This window comes from Accipiter gentilis, chromosome 3 (genome assembly GCF_929443795.1).
Source record: "Accipiter gentilis chromosome 3, bAccGen1.1, whole genome shotgun sequence".
NCBI classification, from domain to species: Eukaryota; Metazoa; Chordata; class Aves; order Accipitriformes; family Accipitridae; genus Astur; species Astur gentilis.
This window is the reverse complement of record NC_064882.1, coordinates 6,580,495-6,592,728: the sequence shown is the minus strand read 5'-3', so window position 1 is coordinate 6,592,728 and position 12,234 is coordinate 6,580,495. Positions and strand designations below refer to the sequence as shown.

The 12,234-nt window shown below is 38.5% G+C and overlaps 1 protein-coding gene across 4 annotated transcripts in view; it reads left to right on the top strand.

Annotated features, from left to right (window-relative positions):
• Positions 1-12,234, top strand: part of RAPGEF2 (Rap guanine nucleotide exchange factor 2) — a 190,112-nt gene that overhangs the window by 141,820 nt on the left and 36,058 nt on the right. For all 4 annotated transcript variants that reach the window (XM_049833433.1, XM_049833423.1, XM_049833452.1 and 1 more), the window contains 3 exons: positions 8,749-8,926; positions 10,712-10,848; positions 11,431-11,589. In XM_049833433.1, coding sequence (XP_049689390.1) covers positions 8,749-8,926; positions 10,712-10,848; positions 11,431-11,589 — 474 coding nt within the window. The remainder of the gene's footprint in view (positions 1-8,748; positions 8,927-10,711; positions 10,849-11,430; positions 11,590-12,234) is intronic.

Sequence of the window (12,234 nt, the reverse complement as noted above, 5' to 3'; positions counted from 1 at the left end):
TAGGCTTTTCTGTGGGAGAAGATAGGCTATAAAAAGGTCCCAGATCAATTTAGACAGTAATTGCAATAATGCAAAGGTTCATTTTTGTGAAAAATGTCAAAGTAACTGAACACTTTAGGCATAGCACATGCCAGTCAAGTATGTTTGTCACAGTTTCTCCTGAAGAGAGGATTACTTTGAGACAGGATTTAGGTTTATGCTGTGAGGGTGAAGAAGATTTAAAATCAGCTTTGTTCTTCAAGTCTTCTATAGATTTTCATACCTTTTATTCCAAAGATTTTCACTTTAATATAAAAATAACAAGCACCTCTAGAGACACAGTTGTAGGTGGCATGTAGTTACAGTCATACAGTTACTCTCTAGAGAAGTTGGAAGTAAATTTTTGAAGATATTTTCAGCAAAACTTTAATAACTGTGAAAACGATCACTGAATTTCTGGGAAATTAAACGAAACCAAACAACTGTACAGAAACTTCAGAGAAATACTTCTTTATGTAGTCACCAACCTGGTGTATGACTCCTATGATAAGTTTTGTTTACAATAATGGAACCAACAGAATGGTTGGTGTTCAGAGAGAGTTAATGGTTTTCTGAAGTATTTACATGGAGAACATTTACTTTTTAAATACTCTTTTCGATTTAATAAAAAAAAATATCCATTCTTGGTGATCTTAAAAAACATTATCTGGTTTCTTCAATTAATCTACAATTAATACCTCATTTAAAGATGTCTTGGCACAGATGTATTGAGAACTATGTAATTGTACAATGTCAAACTAATTGTTAAGATAACCTATGTCCATATCAACATTGAGAAATACAAGCATGTGTTGTGGAACATAACCCCATGTTTTTGTGTTAATATACATACTTGAAGAAACATTTATTAAGAAAATAAATTGATACGTTCAGGTGTGGAAATTGATAAGGTTCTTAAATTCTTGACTTTAACTTAATGGTAACAAGTATTGTTTGACTTGATGATTTCTCATATTGTGGTAACTCATTAATTTCTGACCTCAATTTCAGTCATAAAGGAATGTAATGTAGCAATGTCCAATTAGGTTAAAGTACTGCCAAAAAAAACCCACAACAAAATAAAATGGCTGTAATTTGAATTCTCTGGGGTCAAGTCAAGGATTAAATAAACAGAAATACTTTTTGAAACCAAGAGATTGGATCAGTCATTCTCTCTTAATTGTTTGCCTTTTAATTCTCTCCCAAGTGTTTATTCGAAAACAGTAAACCATAACCAAGTCATCTACATATCTGTTTTTTATTTCAAATTTAATAGGTCTTAGGCAAAGCTCAATATCATTGTTCCTCTGATTCTTATGTTCTGTATATGATGGCTTTTTTCTGTTCAGAGGGTGGACTTCTGTTCATGATGGCTAAGTATAAAGCAATGATTTAGAAAGATTGCCATCTTATCTTGCAATTGGTAAATAACATAAATGTTTTCTTTTCTTAAATTATACTATTAATTAGATCCTTACTTTTGAAATCTGAGGTAATGATAGGTCATATTTTGCATCCTAGTAAGTTATAGTTCTGTAGCCTTAAGAGCAGCTGTTTGCAGTGAAAATACGTTCATGGCCTTTTAAGATTTTTTTGAATAAATCATGAAGCTGAATCTTCAGATGCTTTCAGCATTGAGCTGAGAATATTTCCTTTTAAATATTAATGCTGTAACTAAATTTATTTGTCAAATGTACATGAAAGAACTTCTTTTAGGATACGAAGTACTTACCAAAATAAAATACATAATCCTTTGTGTTTACCCCACCCAAGTCTCAAAAATATTTCGGATGCCAGTTAGTAAGGTCCTTAAATGTTGTTACTTTTATTTTAGGAAATAAGTTCGTAAAGTGACTAACTCTGTAGTGTGACCGGAGAGGAAGGGGATGCTGAATGTTAATAGATTATGTGCCGGCTTGTATTTGCCAAGAACAATACTTTGCTTCTGGCTTGTATTGACTTGGCAAAGCAAATCATTCACTGCTGCTTCTCGTGTATGGCTGCTCCCTCTTGCTTCTCATGCTTAGTTAATGCTTGCTATATGGAAGCATATACCTGTTCCTATATGCTCCTAAATGCTTCCTACACCTGCCATATATATTACCAGATGATGATCCTGGTTTGAGAGCGAGGGGATTTAAGCCCATGAACGCCTGTTATTCTCCCTCCCTGTTTTGGGAAGGCGTTGTTGTGTTGGCTCAGCTCTTTCCTTTGCCAGCCTTTCTTTGCCTTATCCTGTCCTCAGCCCGGTGGCTTCCTGCCGGCCCTACGTGCCCTCTGGTGTCTGCCCAGATACTGCTGGCGGTACAGGAAACCAGGAGCATCCTTTTCGAGACCCTCCCAGGATGCGTGTATTGCTTGGAAATTTTCAAGATGTCAACTTTGTTTTCTCACGAGTCTGATACAGTAACTCATAGAAGAAAGGTCCACTTTCCAGAAAGTCTTCCTGAGAGCACCCAAACCTTTCTCTCTCTCAAACCAGAGAGTCCATGCAGCCTGCCCCTAAGTTGTTGTCTGCAAAATAAAGAGGTTTTACCTTAAGATTAAGTCAGTCTTTCTGACTATATCACCCTCTGCAGTGCAGGGCTCTGGTTAATGCAAGGACATCTGAAATGGTCAAGTAAGCTAGGTCCTACTGAACTCTCCCCCAGCTTCGGCTAAGTCCTCTGCAGTACCTCAGCACTCCTGGTGAGTTCAGGTCCTCTAATCTGTTCTGCAATTTATAGCCTAGGGGTAGCTTTCAGAGTCCTTGTTGTATGCCTGTGGTCTCAGCAAATGTTGCTCCATTTTGAGAAAGTGGCGATTAGTTGGCGATAGAGGATGATGCTGTTCGTGGTGTGCTTTGTCTGGATTATTACATTTTTCCATCTCTAGGGAGGAATTATGCTCAGACTGACGCCTGTGACAGATGTGAGCTGCTGTGCTGTAAATTTGTAGTAGATAATGAAAGAATAACTACGAAGAGAGACCGCAGTAAAAATCTTAGACTGAAGGAGTTTTAAGATATTTCATGGCCATTTGCACTCATGTTAGTAGAGTATGAAAAAATAATTTCACTACCTTAGATTTATGTATGAGTTGTATGCATGTAATACTTATAATTGATATATATATGATAATTTTTTAACAAACATAGTATAATTACATGGTTTGAATTTCATAGCAATTTATTAATATTGTAAATTTTTGCCCAGTTGAAAGCTAATGTAAAACAAAACCCCAGCCATGTTTTCTCTCTGTGAAAAGCTGGATCCAATGTACCTATATAACAACAGGAGAAAATCTTCCAAGCCTAATGGAACTTCTGCAAGTGATTTCACAAGAGGTGTAGTGCCAGAGTTCTTGGTGTTCTGTATCAGTATTGGCTTATAAATTATGCAGTAAAAAACTGAACCTTTTCACTAATAAACATTTTTCACTTCATTTTTTAGTTTATTTTTTAGCCCTTAAACTACAATGATTGAAAAATGAGGTGGGGATGGTTTTTTTTGAGCTGAGCTTGGCTGCTTTGTTTGTTACCTTCATGGACTTGAAGGACTGCACCAGGCAATGAACATATTTCTGGTTTGCGCAACAAGAGTCTTCTATGATTTTTTTTTTTTTCCCCCCAGTGTTTTTTCTCTTGCATGTTTGGACATTTTGGATTGTCAATTTAGGTAATGACATTAGTCATAAAGGGGATTTATTACTCAAAATGATCCAATTTTTTCTTAATGTTTCCTAAAGAAAGTGGTTAGAATAATGTCATGGCTTAAGCCCTGGCACCACGAAACTGCTTGCCCACTCCTCTCCTGCCCTGGTGGAATGAGGAGGAGAAAACAAAGAAAAGCTCATGGGTCAAGACAAGGGCAGGGAGGGATTACTCACCAGTTATGGTCACAGGCAAAAACTAGACTCAACTTGGGGAAAAAACAAGATCAATTTAATTTACTACAAATCAAATCAAAACAACAATAATGGGAAGCAAAACCAAATCTTAAAACACCTTTCCCCCACCCCTCCCTCCTTCTTGGCTCAACCCCACTCCCGTTTCTCTCTACCTCCTCCTCCCCAGCGGCGCAGGGGGACGGGGAATGGGGGTTGGGGTCAGTTCATCACACCTTGTCTCTGCTGCTCCTTCCTCCTCAGGGGGAGGACTCCTCACTCTTCCCCTGCTCCAGCCTGGGGTCCCTCCCCCGGAAGACAATTCTCCATGGAACTTCCCTGGCATGGGTTCTTTCTGCGGGCCGCAGTCCTTCAGGCACAGACCGCTCCAGCGTGGGCTTTCCCATGGCGTCCCGGCCATCTTGGGGGGCATCCCCCTGCTCCGGCGTGGGCTCCTCTCTCCCCGGGCTGCAGGTGGGCATCTGCTCCCCCGCTCCCCTCCATGGGCTGCAGGGGGGGACACAGCCTGCCGTCTCACCGGGGCTGCAGGGGCACCCCCTCCTCCGGCGCTCCTCCTCCCCTCCTTCCTCACTGACCTCGGTGTCTGCAGAGGGGTTCCTCTCACGTTCCAATCCCCCCACTCACTGCAGGTTCCCCTTCCTAAATCTGTTCTCCCAGAGGCGCTACCACCGTCACTGATGGGCTCGGCCTGGGCCAGAGGTGGGTCCCACTGGGAGCCGGGGAAGCTTCTCACAGGAGCCGGCCCTGCAGCCCCTCCCCTGCTACCAAAACCCTGCCACACAAACCCAAAACAAATAAAAATAAACAAAAGTCTAGGCTAAAATGCTCTGTTTAAGATACTAAGGAATCAATAGTTAATATGGCTAATTTTAAGGGTTTTCTAGTTTTTCTCTTTATCTTAAGATCAGCTTTTTCTGCAAACCAATGTAGAAAAGAAAACTATGAAGGCAACCTAAAACAGAGCCAGTCGTCTTGTAAGCGGTTCTCCATGTCCTCCCATTTCTTTCCCATAGTAAGGCTGGTGTGTTTATGCAGGCATGCGTGATGAAACAGTTATAACACGGGAGGGACAGTTACTTGACTGTAAATGTACAGATCTGTTGGATAAGCCAACATCCTCCTTGGCCTCTTCTGATCTTTTTCTCAACAGATACCCAAAAATTGGTTGGAGAAGGAAATGAGGCAGTAAAGGAGGTCACTTTCTTTAGCTGTTCATGTAGTCTTACCACCTCTCTCATTATGTTGGTGTTCATGATGCCTCCAAAAAATGAAAGACTAGTAAAGTTAGGCTTAATCAGTTTCCTCTTATACCAGTCTAAAGGGACTAACAGGGTCTTCCATTTCCCCAGTCTGCCCAGTTTGACCTAAGGGAATGATAGATTTTTGTTGGTTTTTTTTTTTCCCCTCCTACCATCAGTCAAGGAGCCAAAGGCTAACTGAGAAAACTTACAGAAGGCTTCTTTACTTTCCATTTTCCTAGTTATTTCATGGTATTTGTTTAATTAGCCATTATTACTCAAATCTAGAAGTGACTGTGGTCTTGGAGATCCTTAGCAGTTGAAACAAACACTTTTGTATTACTAAAATACTAGCCTTAATAAGACACTGCTTAAAGTTGGGCAGGTCGCCTCAGGTACCATATGTGAAATAACTCTTCAACGTAGGCTTGAAAATGTCTGTCTTAAGTCTTCTGACTTTCTTGTTGGTGATGTGACAAAATATTAGGCTGTCATGTGATTCCTTTGAAACTTCAGCAAATTTTTCATGCCATCTTTCCAACTGTGAAGAAAATTTTCATTGCAACTGGTATTCAGACTTTGGAGAGACATTGTTTTGTACTCCAAGCTGCAAGCAGCATTTGTCTTACATGAAGTCTCTTTAGATTTATTTAAGTGAAGCTAATTTCTCTTATTACCCAAGAAACAAAGGACAACATGCATTTGTGAAAGCACTGATTACCAAGGTGTTCTTCATCCTTGATTAAATGCCTTGGGAAGCTCTAAGCCTCATGATTGACTGTAGTACAAATTCTGTCAGGTATTCATCTTATGTTCTGGATTTTCTCATCCTGAGGTTTATAAGGAAGCCTCTGTCCTCAGAGGAGCTAATCGAGGTTTTCCCTTCAGTCTTACACAAATGCATGGCTGTTGCTTCATAACTAAGGGTTCCTGTGTGAACGTGCTCGATTTTTCTAACACGTGAGGGGTACAAAAGTATTCGAAGTTGAAGTTTAATGTGTCAGCAAGAGAACTGTGAGTGCTTAACATCATATTTGATGCTACGAATCCTAAAGAAGCTATTTGCGATGTTTTGTAAATAAATTGGTGTGTGCTTTTAACATGAAGACAGATCCAATTATTCTTGATAATGTAACAAAATTCATGCAAAACTTTTTGCATGTATAAACTCAGAAGGAGTCCCTGTGGGATGAATTGTTTGATTCCTTACTACTGTGAATGCATATTGCATCCTTTGCTAACTTCTGCATAATCATATCTTTTTCAGAAAATTGCTTGGAGAAAAGGTTGTTTGTTGGGTTTTTTTTTTCTCAAAAGATACAGTTTATTTTTAAAGGTTAAAGTTAAATTAATAAATTTTCTTGTTACTCTGTGGAATGTTGCATTCAATTCTGAGCTTTGTTGCAGTGGTTTATATTTTTGGATAACTAGTAAGCTAGAAATAGTTGCTTTAACATTCAGATTTCTACCAATTATTTCAGTTGTCAGAAAGATTTAATTAGCTCTGTAAAAAGCGATCATCTTCAGGAAATAGTTGTAACCTTCAGCTGTAATTTTTAAAGTATATTCTGAATACATAATTGCATTTAATTTGTGTGAGAATTTTTTTTTTAAAACAGCATCAACTTTTCTTGATAATAGAGCTTTGACTTCTGTTTTTAGTTCATTGTTTTAAGACAATCAGCTTGTCTTTTAATAATCAGTTTTGTAGAATATGTCTAATTTTCTCATGTATGTTAGCATTGTGTGACTAAATTTAGTTCTGCATTCATCTTATGTGTTTTTGAGAGCTTATTCTAGGCAGGTAGGAGGGGTGCTTATTAGTAATGGGAAGGTCTGCAAAATTGACTCGTGAATTAGTCAGTCCTACTGTCAGTGGCATTGTCACTGTTGGAGACTTCTGATTCTGACAGATTGGTGTCATAAGCTGTGTGTCTACTGACTCATCGTCACTAATTTTTCCACCAGTCGCTTTTGATGAAGGCTATTTTGTAAGAGTAGTTAGAACAACTGTTTCAAATATATCATAGAGAACATGCATGTCAAGCACAGTAAGACTGCTAATGAAAATACTACTATCAGTGCTATCAGTTTTGTGATTTGTTTGCATGCCTGTATACCATCCTTCTTTACCCTGCTTAAGAAATACTCAGAATTTTTTCTTAAAAAAACCCCACCCCCACCCCCAAAACCAAACCCCCCCAAAACCCCAAAACACAAAGTGAGAATAATTTGGATACTGTGTAGTTGCTGTTATGTTTTTTATATTAACAAGACCCTGTTACAAAGCTTGTGTTGTATTGTAGGACAGAAGCATTTAAGAATGTCACTAGCTGCCCTGATCTGTCTCCAGCCATATGCTATCATTTATAAGGTGGCTGTGTATAATGGCATTAAAGTAACAGATGTCAGCCACAGCTAGTGAGGCACAAATAGGGAAGATGACTCTATGAAAATACCAATGTAATTTGTCTTACCTTCTCTGTGTTTGGAGGATTGACCTAGTTTGGGGTGTTTCTTTTTTTAACCAGTGTGAGAGGCAGATCAATAAAACAGGCTTTAGTAGCTGTGTTTTGCCCCATGTAGTATTTTTAAAGTAGACGTGCACTGTGCGTTTCCAGAGTCTCAGAAACAAACCATCCCTGTAAGGGGGGTGAAACTTGATTTCTCAAGCCATGGCTTAAACTTGCTAGTTAGAAGCTTGCATTTCCTTAAAAATTGTCATAGCTGAGCCTTGGCTGCTGCCATGGTAGTAAATCAGGTTCTGAGAAAAAGAAGCTTTATCAGCTGTGACAGACAAATGTTTGTGGGATTTATTAAGTGTTTGAGCTTAAAACTGAATCATTAAAATGTATTTACCTTTAGGTGCTATGCTAATGACCTCAGGCTATATATGGACTATGTTCTCCTTCATTTTAATACAGTTTAAAGGAGGTTATGTTTTGCAGATACTCCGTGTAGTCCATCTGTGGTGTTTAAGCAGTGACTTTGCATTTTTTTCTGCATTTGTAAATTCTTATACATTTTATCAGCAAATGAAAGCCATATTTAACTATGTTGAACTGGAATTGTAAAAGAAAAATATAGTCCTAGGTTACTGGGAGATAGCTAAATTCCTGCAGTGTTTTGATGCTGTACTTATTTCCCAAAACTGTCTACTTAAAATTACATTATATTTCTAAGTGTCTGAAAATGTAAAGTTGGGGCAGGAACAGAAACTGTTTTAAATGAACTGTTCATTTAAAAAAATTATGTTCAGCTAATATTCCAAGAAATTGTTCCTTGAAATACAACTGCCTTCAATTCCCCCCAGACCGACTGATTAAATAATGTTTATTGAATCCTGTTATGTGTGGCTGATTGAAACAAGTGTTAAAAGCCCTGTTTAAACAGTGGGTTTGGGTTGATTAATTGTTAGTTGTTTCAAAAAGGTGTGTAAATAAAAAAGCAATATAAAAAATAGAGTGAATTTATGACTCATCTGTTAGGTGATAGAATTCATTTGTGTACATTTGACTAGAAAACAGTAGCAGTGAAGAACACATTTGAATGTTTTCTTTTTGTTTGTTTGGTTGGGGTTTTTTTAATTGTCAATACGTGAATTTAGGCTACAGAAAGTGAGGCTGGTGATATGGATCTTAGTGGGTTGCCAGAGACAGCAGTGGATTCTGAGGATGATGATGACGAAGAAGATATTGAAAGGGCATCGGATCCTTTGATGAGTAGGGATATTGTTAGAGACTGCTTGGAGAAAGATCCAATAGACAGAACAGATGATGACATTGGTAAGTATTGCAACGTAGTAAAATACTGTCAAACTTGTTCTCCTTCATCAAAAGTATATTCCTTTTTGAGCTTGAGGTTTTATTTTCATCATTGGCTTTTGTAGTTGGTAAGTTCAATGTTTGTTCTGTAAGGTGATTCATAAATGCCATAAATTCAGCCAGTGAATGAGTACAACCACAGAAGAGGAGGAAAACACACATAATATGGGTGAAAACGATTAGTTTCTGGCCCTTTGTATCTCAAGCTTCAACTTCTAATTGATATCAGAACTGGTTTATGAAGCAAACATCATTGTGTACTGTCATTACAGACATAACCTTGGCAAAGTCATCAATCTACACTAGATGCTTATCACACTAAATTTTTTAATTGTAAGTTGTGACATTGTGTCTGGTCTTAACCAAAGATATACATTTGTGTTAAACATTGAAGCTGTTAAGACCTTTATGTAAATGTGCATCTAATCAAACTAATTTGCTATGTTAACATACAGGTTAATGCATCAAAAGCAAAACAGAACTAGAATTCAAATTCTTACAATTTCTAATCTAATCTGTTTCACTGGCTGAGTTTTAATTTTTTTCTTTTATCAAAGTATGACTAAATGATGTGTAAGGTTGATTATCAGATGATTAAGGGACTGGAGCATCTTTTATATGAGGAAGGTCTAAGAGAGCTGGGACTGTTCAGCCTGGAGAAGAGAAGGCTCAGGGGGTTCTCATCAATGTGTGCGAATACCTGCAGGAAAGGTGTAAAGAAGACAGAGCCAGGGTCTTCTCACTGGTGCCCAGTGAGAGGACCAGAGGTAATGGGCACAAACTTAAACACAGGAGGCTCTGTCTGACCACCAGGAAACACTTTTTTTCCCACTGTGACAGAGCACTGCACAGGTTGCCCAGAGAGGTGGTAGAGAGGTCTCCCTCCTTGAAGATACTCAGAAACCATCTGGACACAGTCCTGGGCAATTGGCTGTATGTGGCCCTGCTTGAGTAGGTGGGTTTGACCAGATGACTTCCAAAGGTGCCTTCCAACCTTGAACCATTCAGTGATTCTGAGTAAATAAAAATTTAGGAAAAAGATGGGGTTCTACTGACTACTTTCAGTAGGTTTTTAGATCAAACTGAATGCAAAAATGTCTAGCACTTACAGAATATAATCCCTCAGCTGGACTATTAAGAAAAATTGAGTTCTGTAGTTATGAACAATGTAAAAAGTGAAAATACGGGAGAAGTTCACTGTTGAGTACAAGAGCAACTCCAGTGCATGTAGAAGACAGAGCAGCAGTAGTCACCTTTGAGGCAGTAATCCTGTCTGGTCCATCCAAGGGGAGCTTTGTGAATGTGCCAGATGACGACCAAGTACAATTTACTGTTAAGTTTAGCCTAGGAAGGGATGGCTTTACCAATGAACTTTCTCAGTTTTGTGAAATTTCCCTTCTTAAAGTCTTGCTGTGTCTTCTATAGGCCTATCATAGTGTTAAGGGAGTAATACTGGCTGGAGTATTACAAATATCATTGGTTGTATTCAGAGCTCTCAGTTACATTACAGTTCTTCCATTATGCTGACATTTACTTTGCAGGGCTTCTATTGATGATATGACCAGCCAGTCTGTGTCTACAAAATACCCAGTAATTACAACAGGCCACTGTACATGATTTATTAGTATACAGAAACGATTGTGCAGCATTTTAGCTTAAGTACCCTCAGGCATCTTGCTGAAGAACTGTCTTTACTGTGCTTTGTTGTTTTGACATGCACGACTCAGTGGGCTTTTTCTCCTTCAGAACAACTACTGGAATTCATGCATCAATTGCCTGCTTTTGCCAACATGACAATGTCAGTGAGGAGGGAGCTCTGTGCTGTAATGGTGTTTGCAGTTGTGGAGAGAGCAGGAACTATTGTACTGAACGATGGGGAAGAGGTCAGTAGAAGTTACTTTGGACTCTCCTATTATACCAGACATCCCAGATTCCACAGGGTTAAGGTCCTATTTTGTTGCTTAAAAATTAAAAAAGAAAAAATAACATTGAGCAGCTGAATTATGCCTCTTTTCGTTCTGCAGTAGTTTGAAAGCTTTTGCTTAAGTACTTGAACAACATTTCTTATGCAATGAAAGCATAAGAAAATACTCTTTGTAATGTACAAAATACTTCCTGCCTATTGGAGCTGATTCGGGGAGTTCATTTTGGTGTTTAAGTGGTGCTTTAAAACCACCTTTTTTGTTTGTTTGTTGTGGTTTTTTTTGTTTGGTGTGGGGTTTTTTTTGTTTTGTTTTTTTTTACATTCTTACATAAACTCTTAACATTAATGTTAAACATAGGATTCTGGTTTTCTTGAGCTGGAAGTAGCTGCACAGTTAAAGTAAACTAGCTTATAGATGTTTTTAACAGGTGCTAAAAATAACTTTTCCTTTGGAAGAATAGTAAGGATTGTACCTATATAGTATGATGTTACAGTGTTAAGTGATTCAGTCTTCATGTATCCTGCAACATTTGATTTGCAGCTGGATTCCTGGTCAGTCATTTTGAATGGCTCTGTGGAGGTGACGTACCCTGATGGAAGAACAGAGATACTCTGCATGGGAAACAGTTTTGGTGTTTCCCCTACCATGGAAAAGGAGTATATGAAAGGAGTGATGAGAACCAAAGTGGATGACTGCCAGGTAGAGTGTTGGACTGTAATACATGCAAAATCACATACATATAGGTATAAGGCAACTCAATAGCCAGGCATGGTTTTACTTAAAACTGAATATATGTAAAATCTCCAGTGTGTAACCCTGTACAGTAGTTGGGAAATAATGGTTTCTGCATACCCACAGTCTGGGAAATTGAATTTTCTTCATCTGGATAGGGATCATTTTAGATGAAGAGGTTTATCTACAGGCTTTCCCCAGAACTTGAGGCCCGGTAGCCTGTTGCATACATCCATTGCTTCAAACTTTCCCTTAGTAGGATCTTGAGGTCCATTAGCCTTTACAGGCTCTCTTACTTCTACAGGTAACAGCCATTCTTCCTTACTCGACTCAGCTACTGAATCTTAAAGTAATACAAGCTCTCTCTCCCATGGTTTGAGTGGAAAATCTTCTAGTTTCAGCTAACCTGGCCTTTCAAGGAAAATGCCTTGATGTTTGCTATAACACAAGCAGTCAGATGTAAGCAATGGTTCTCATAGAGTAACATTACTAGCCTAATCTGGATATAGGGTTGCTATTTGCTTATTCCCATCCAGAAAATAACAGCCAAGCCCAGGGTGAATTAAGCATTTTGCTTGGTCCTGATGGCTAATTAGCTTCCAGTAGATGGCC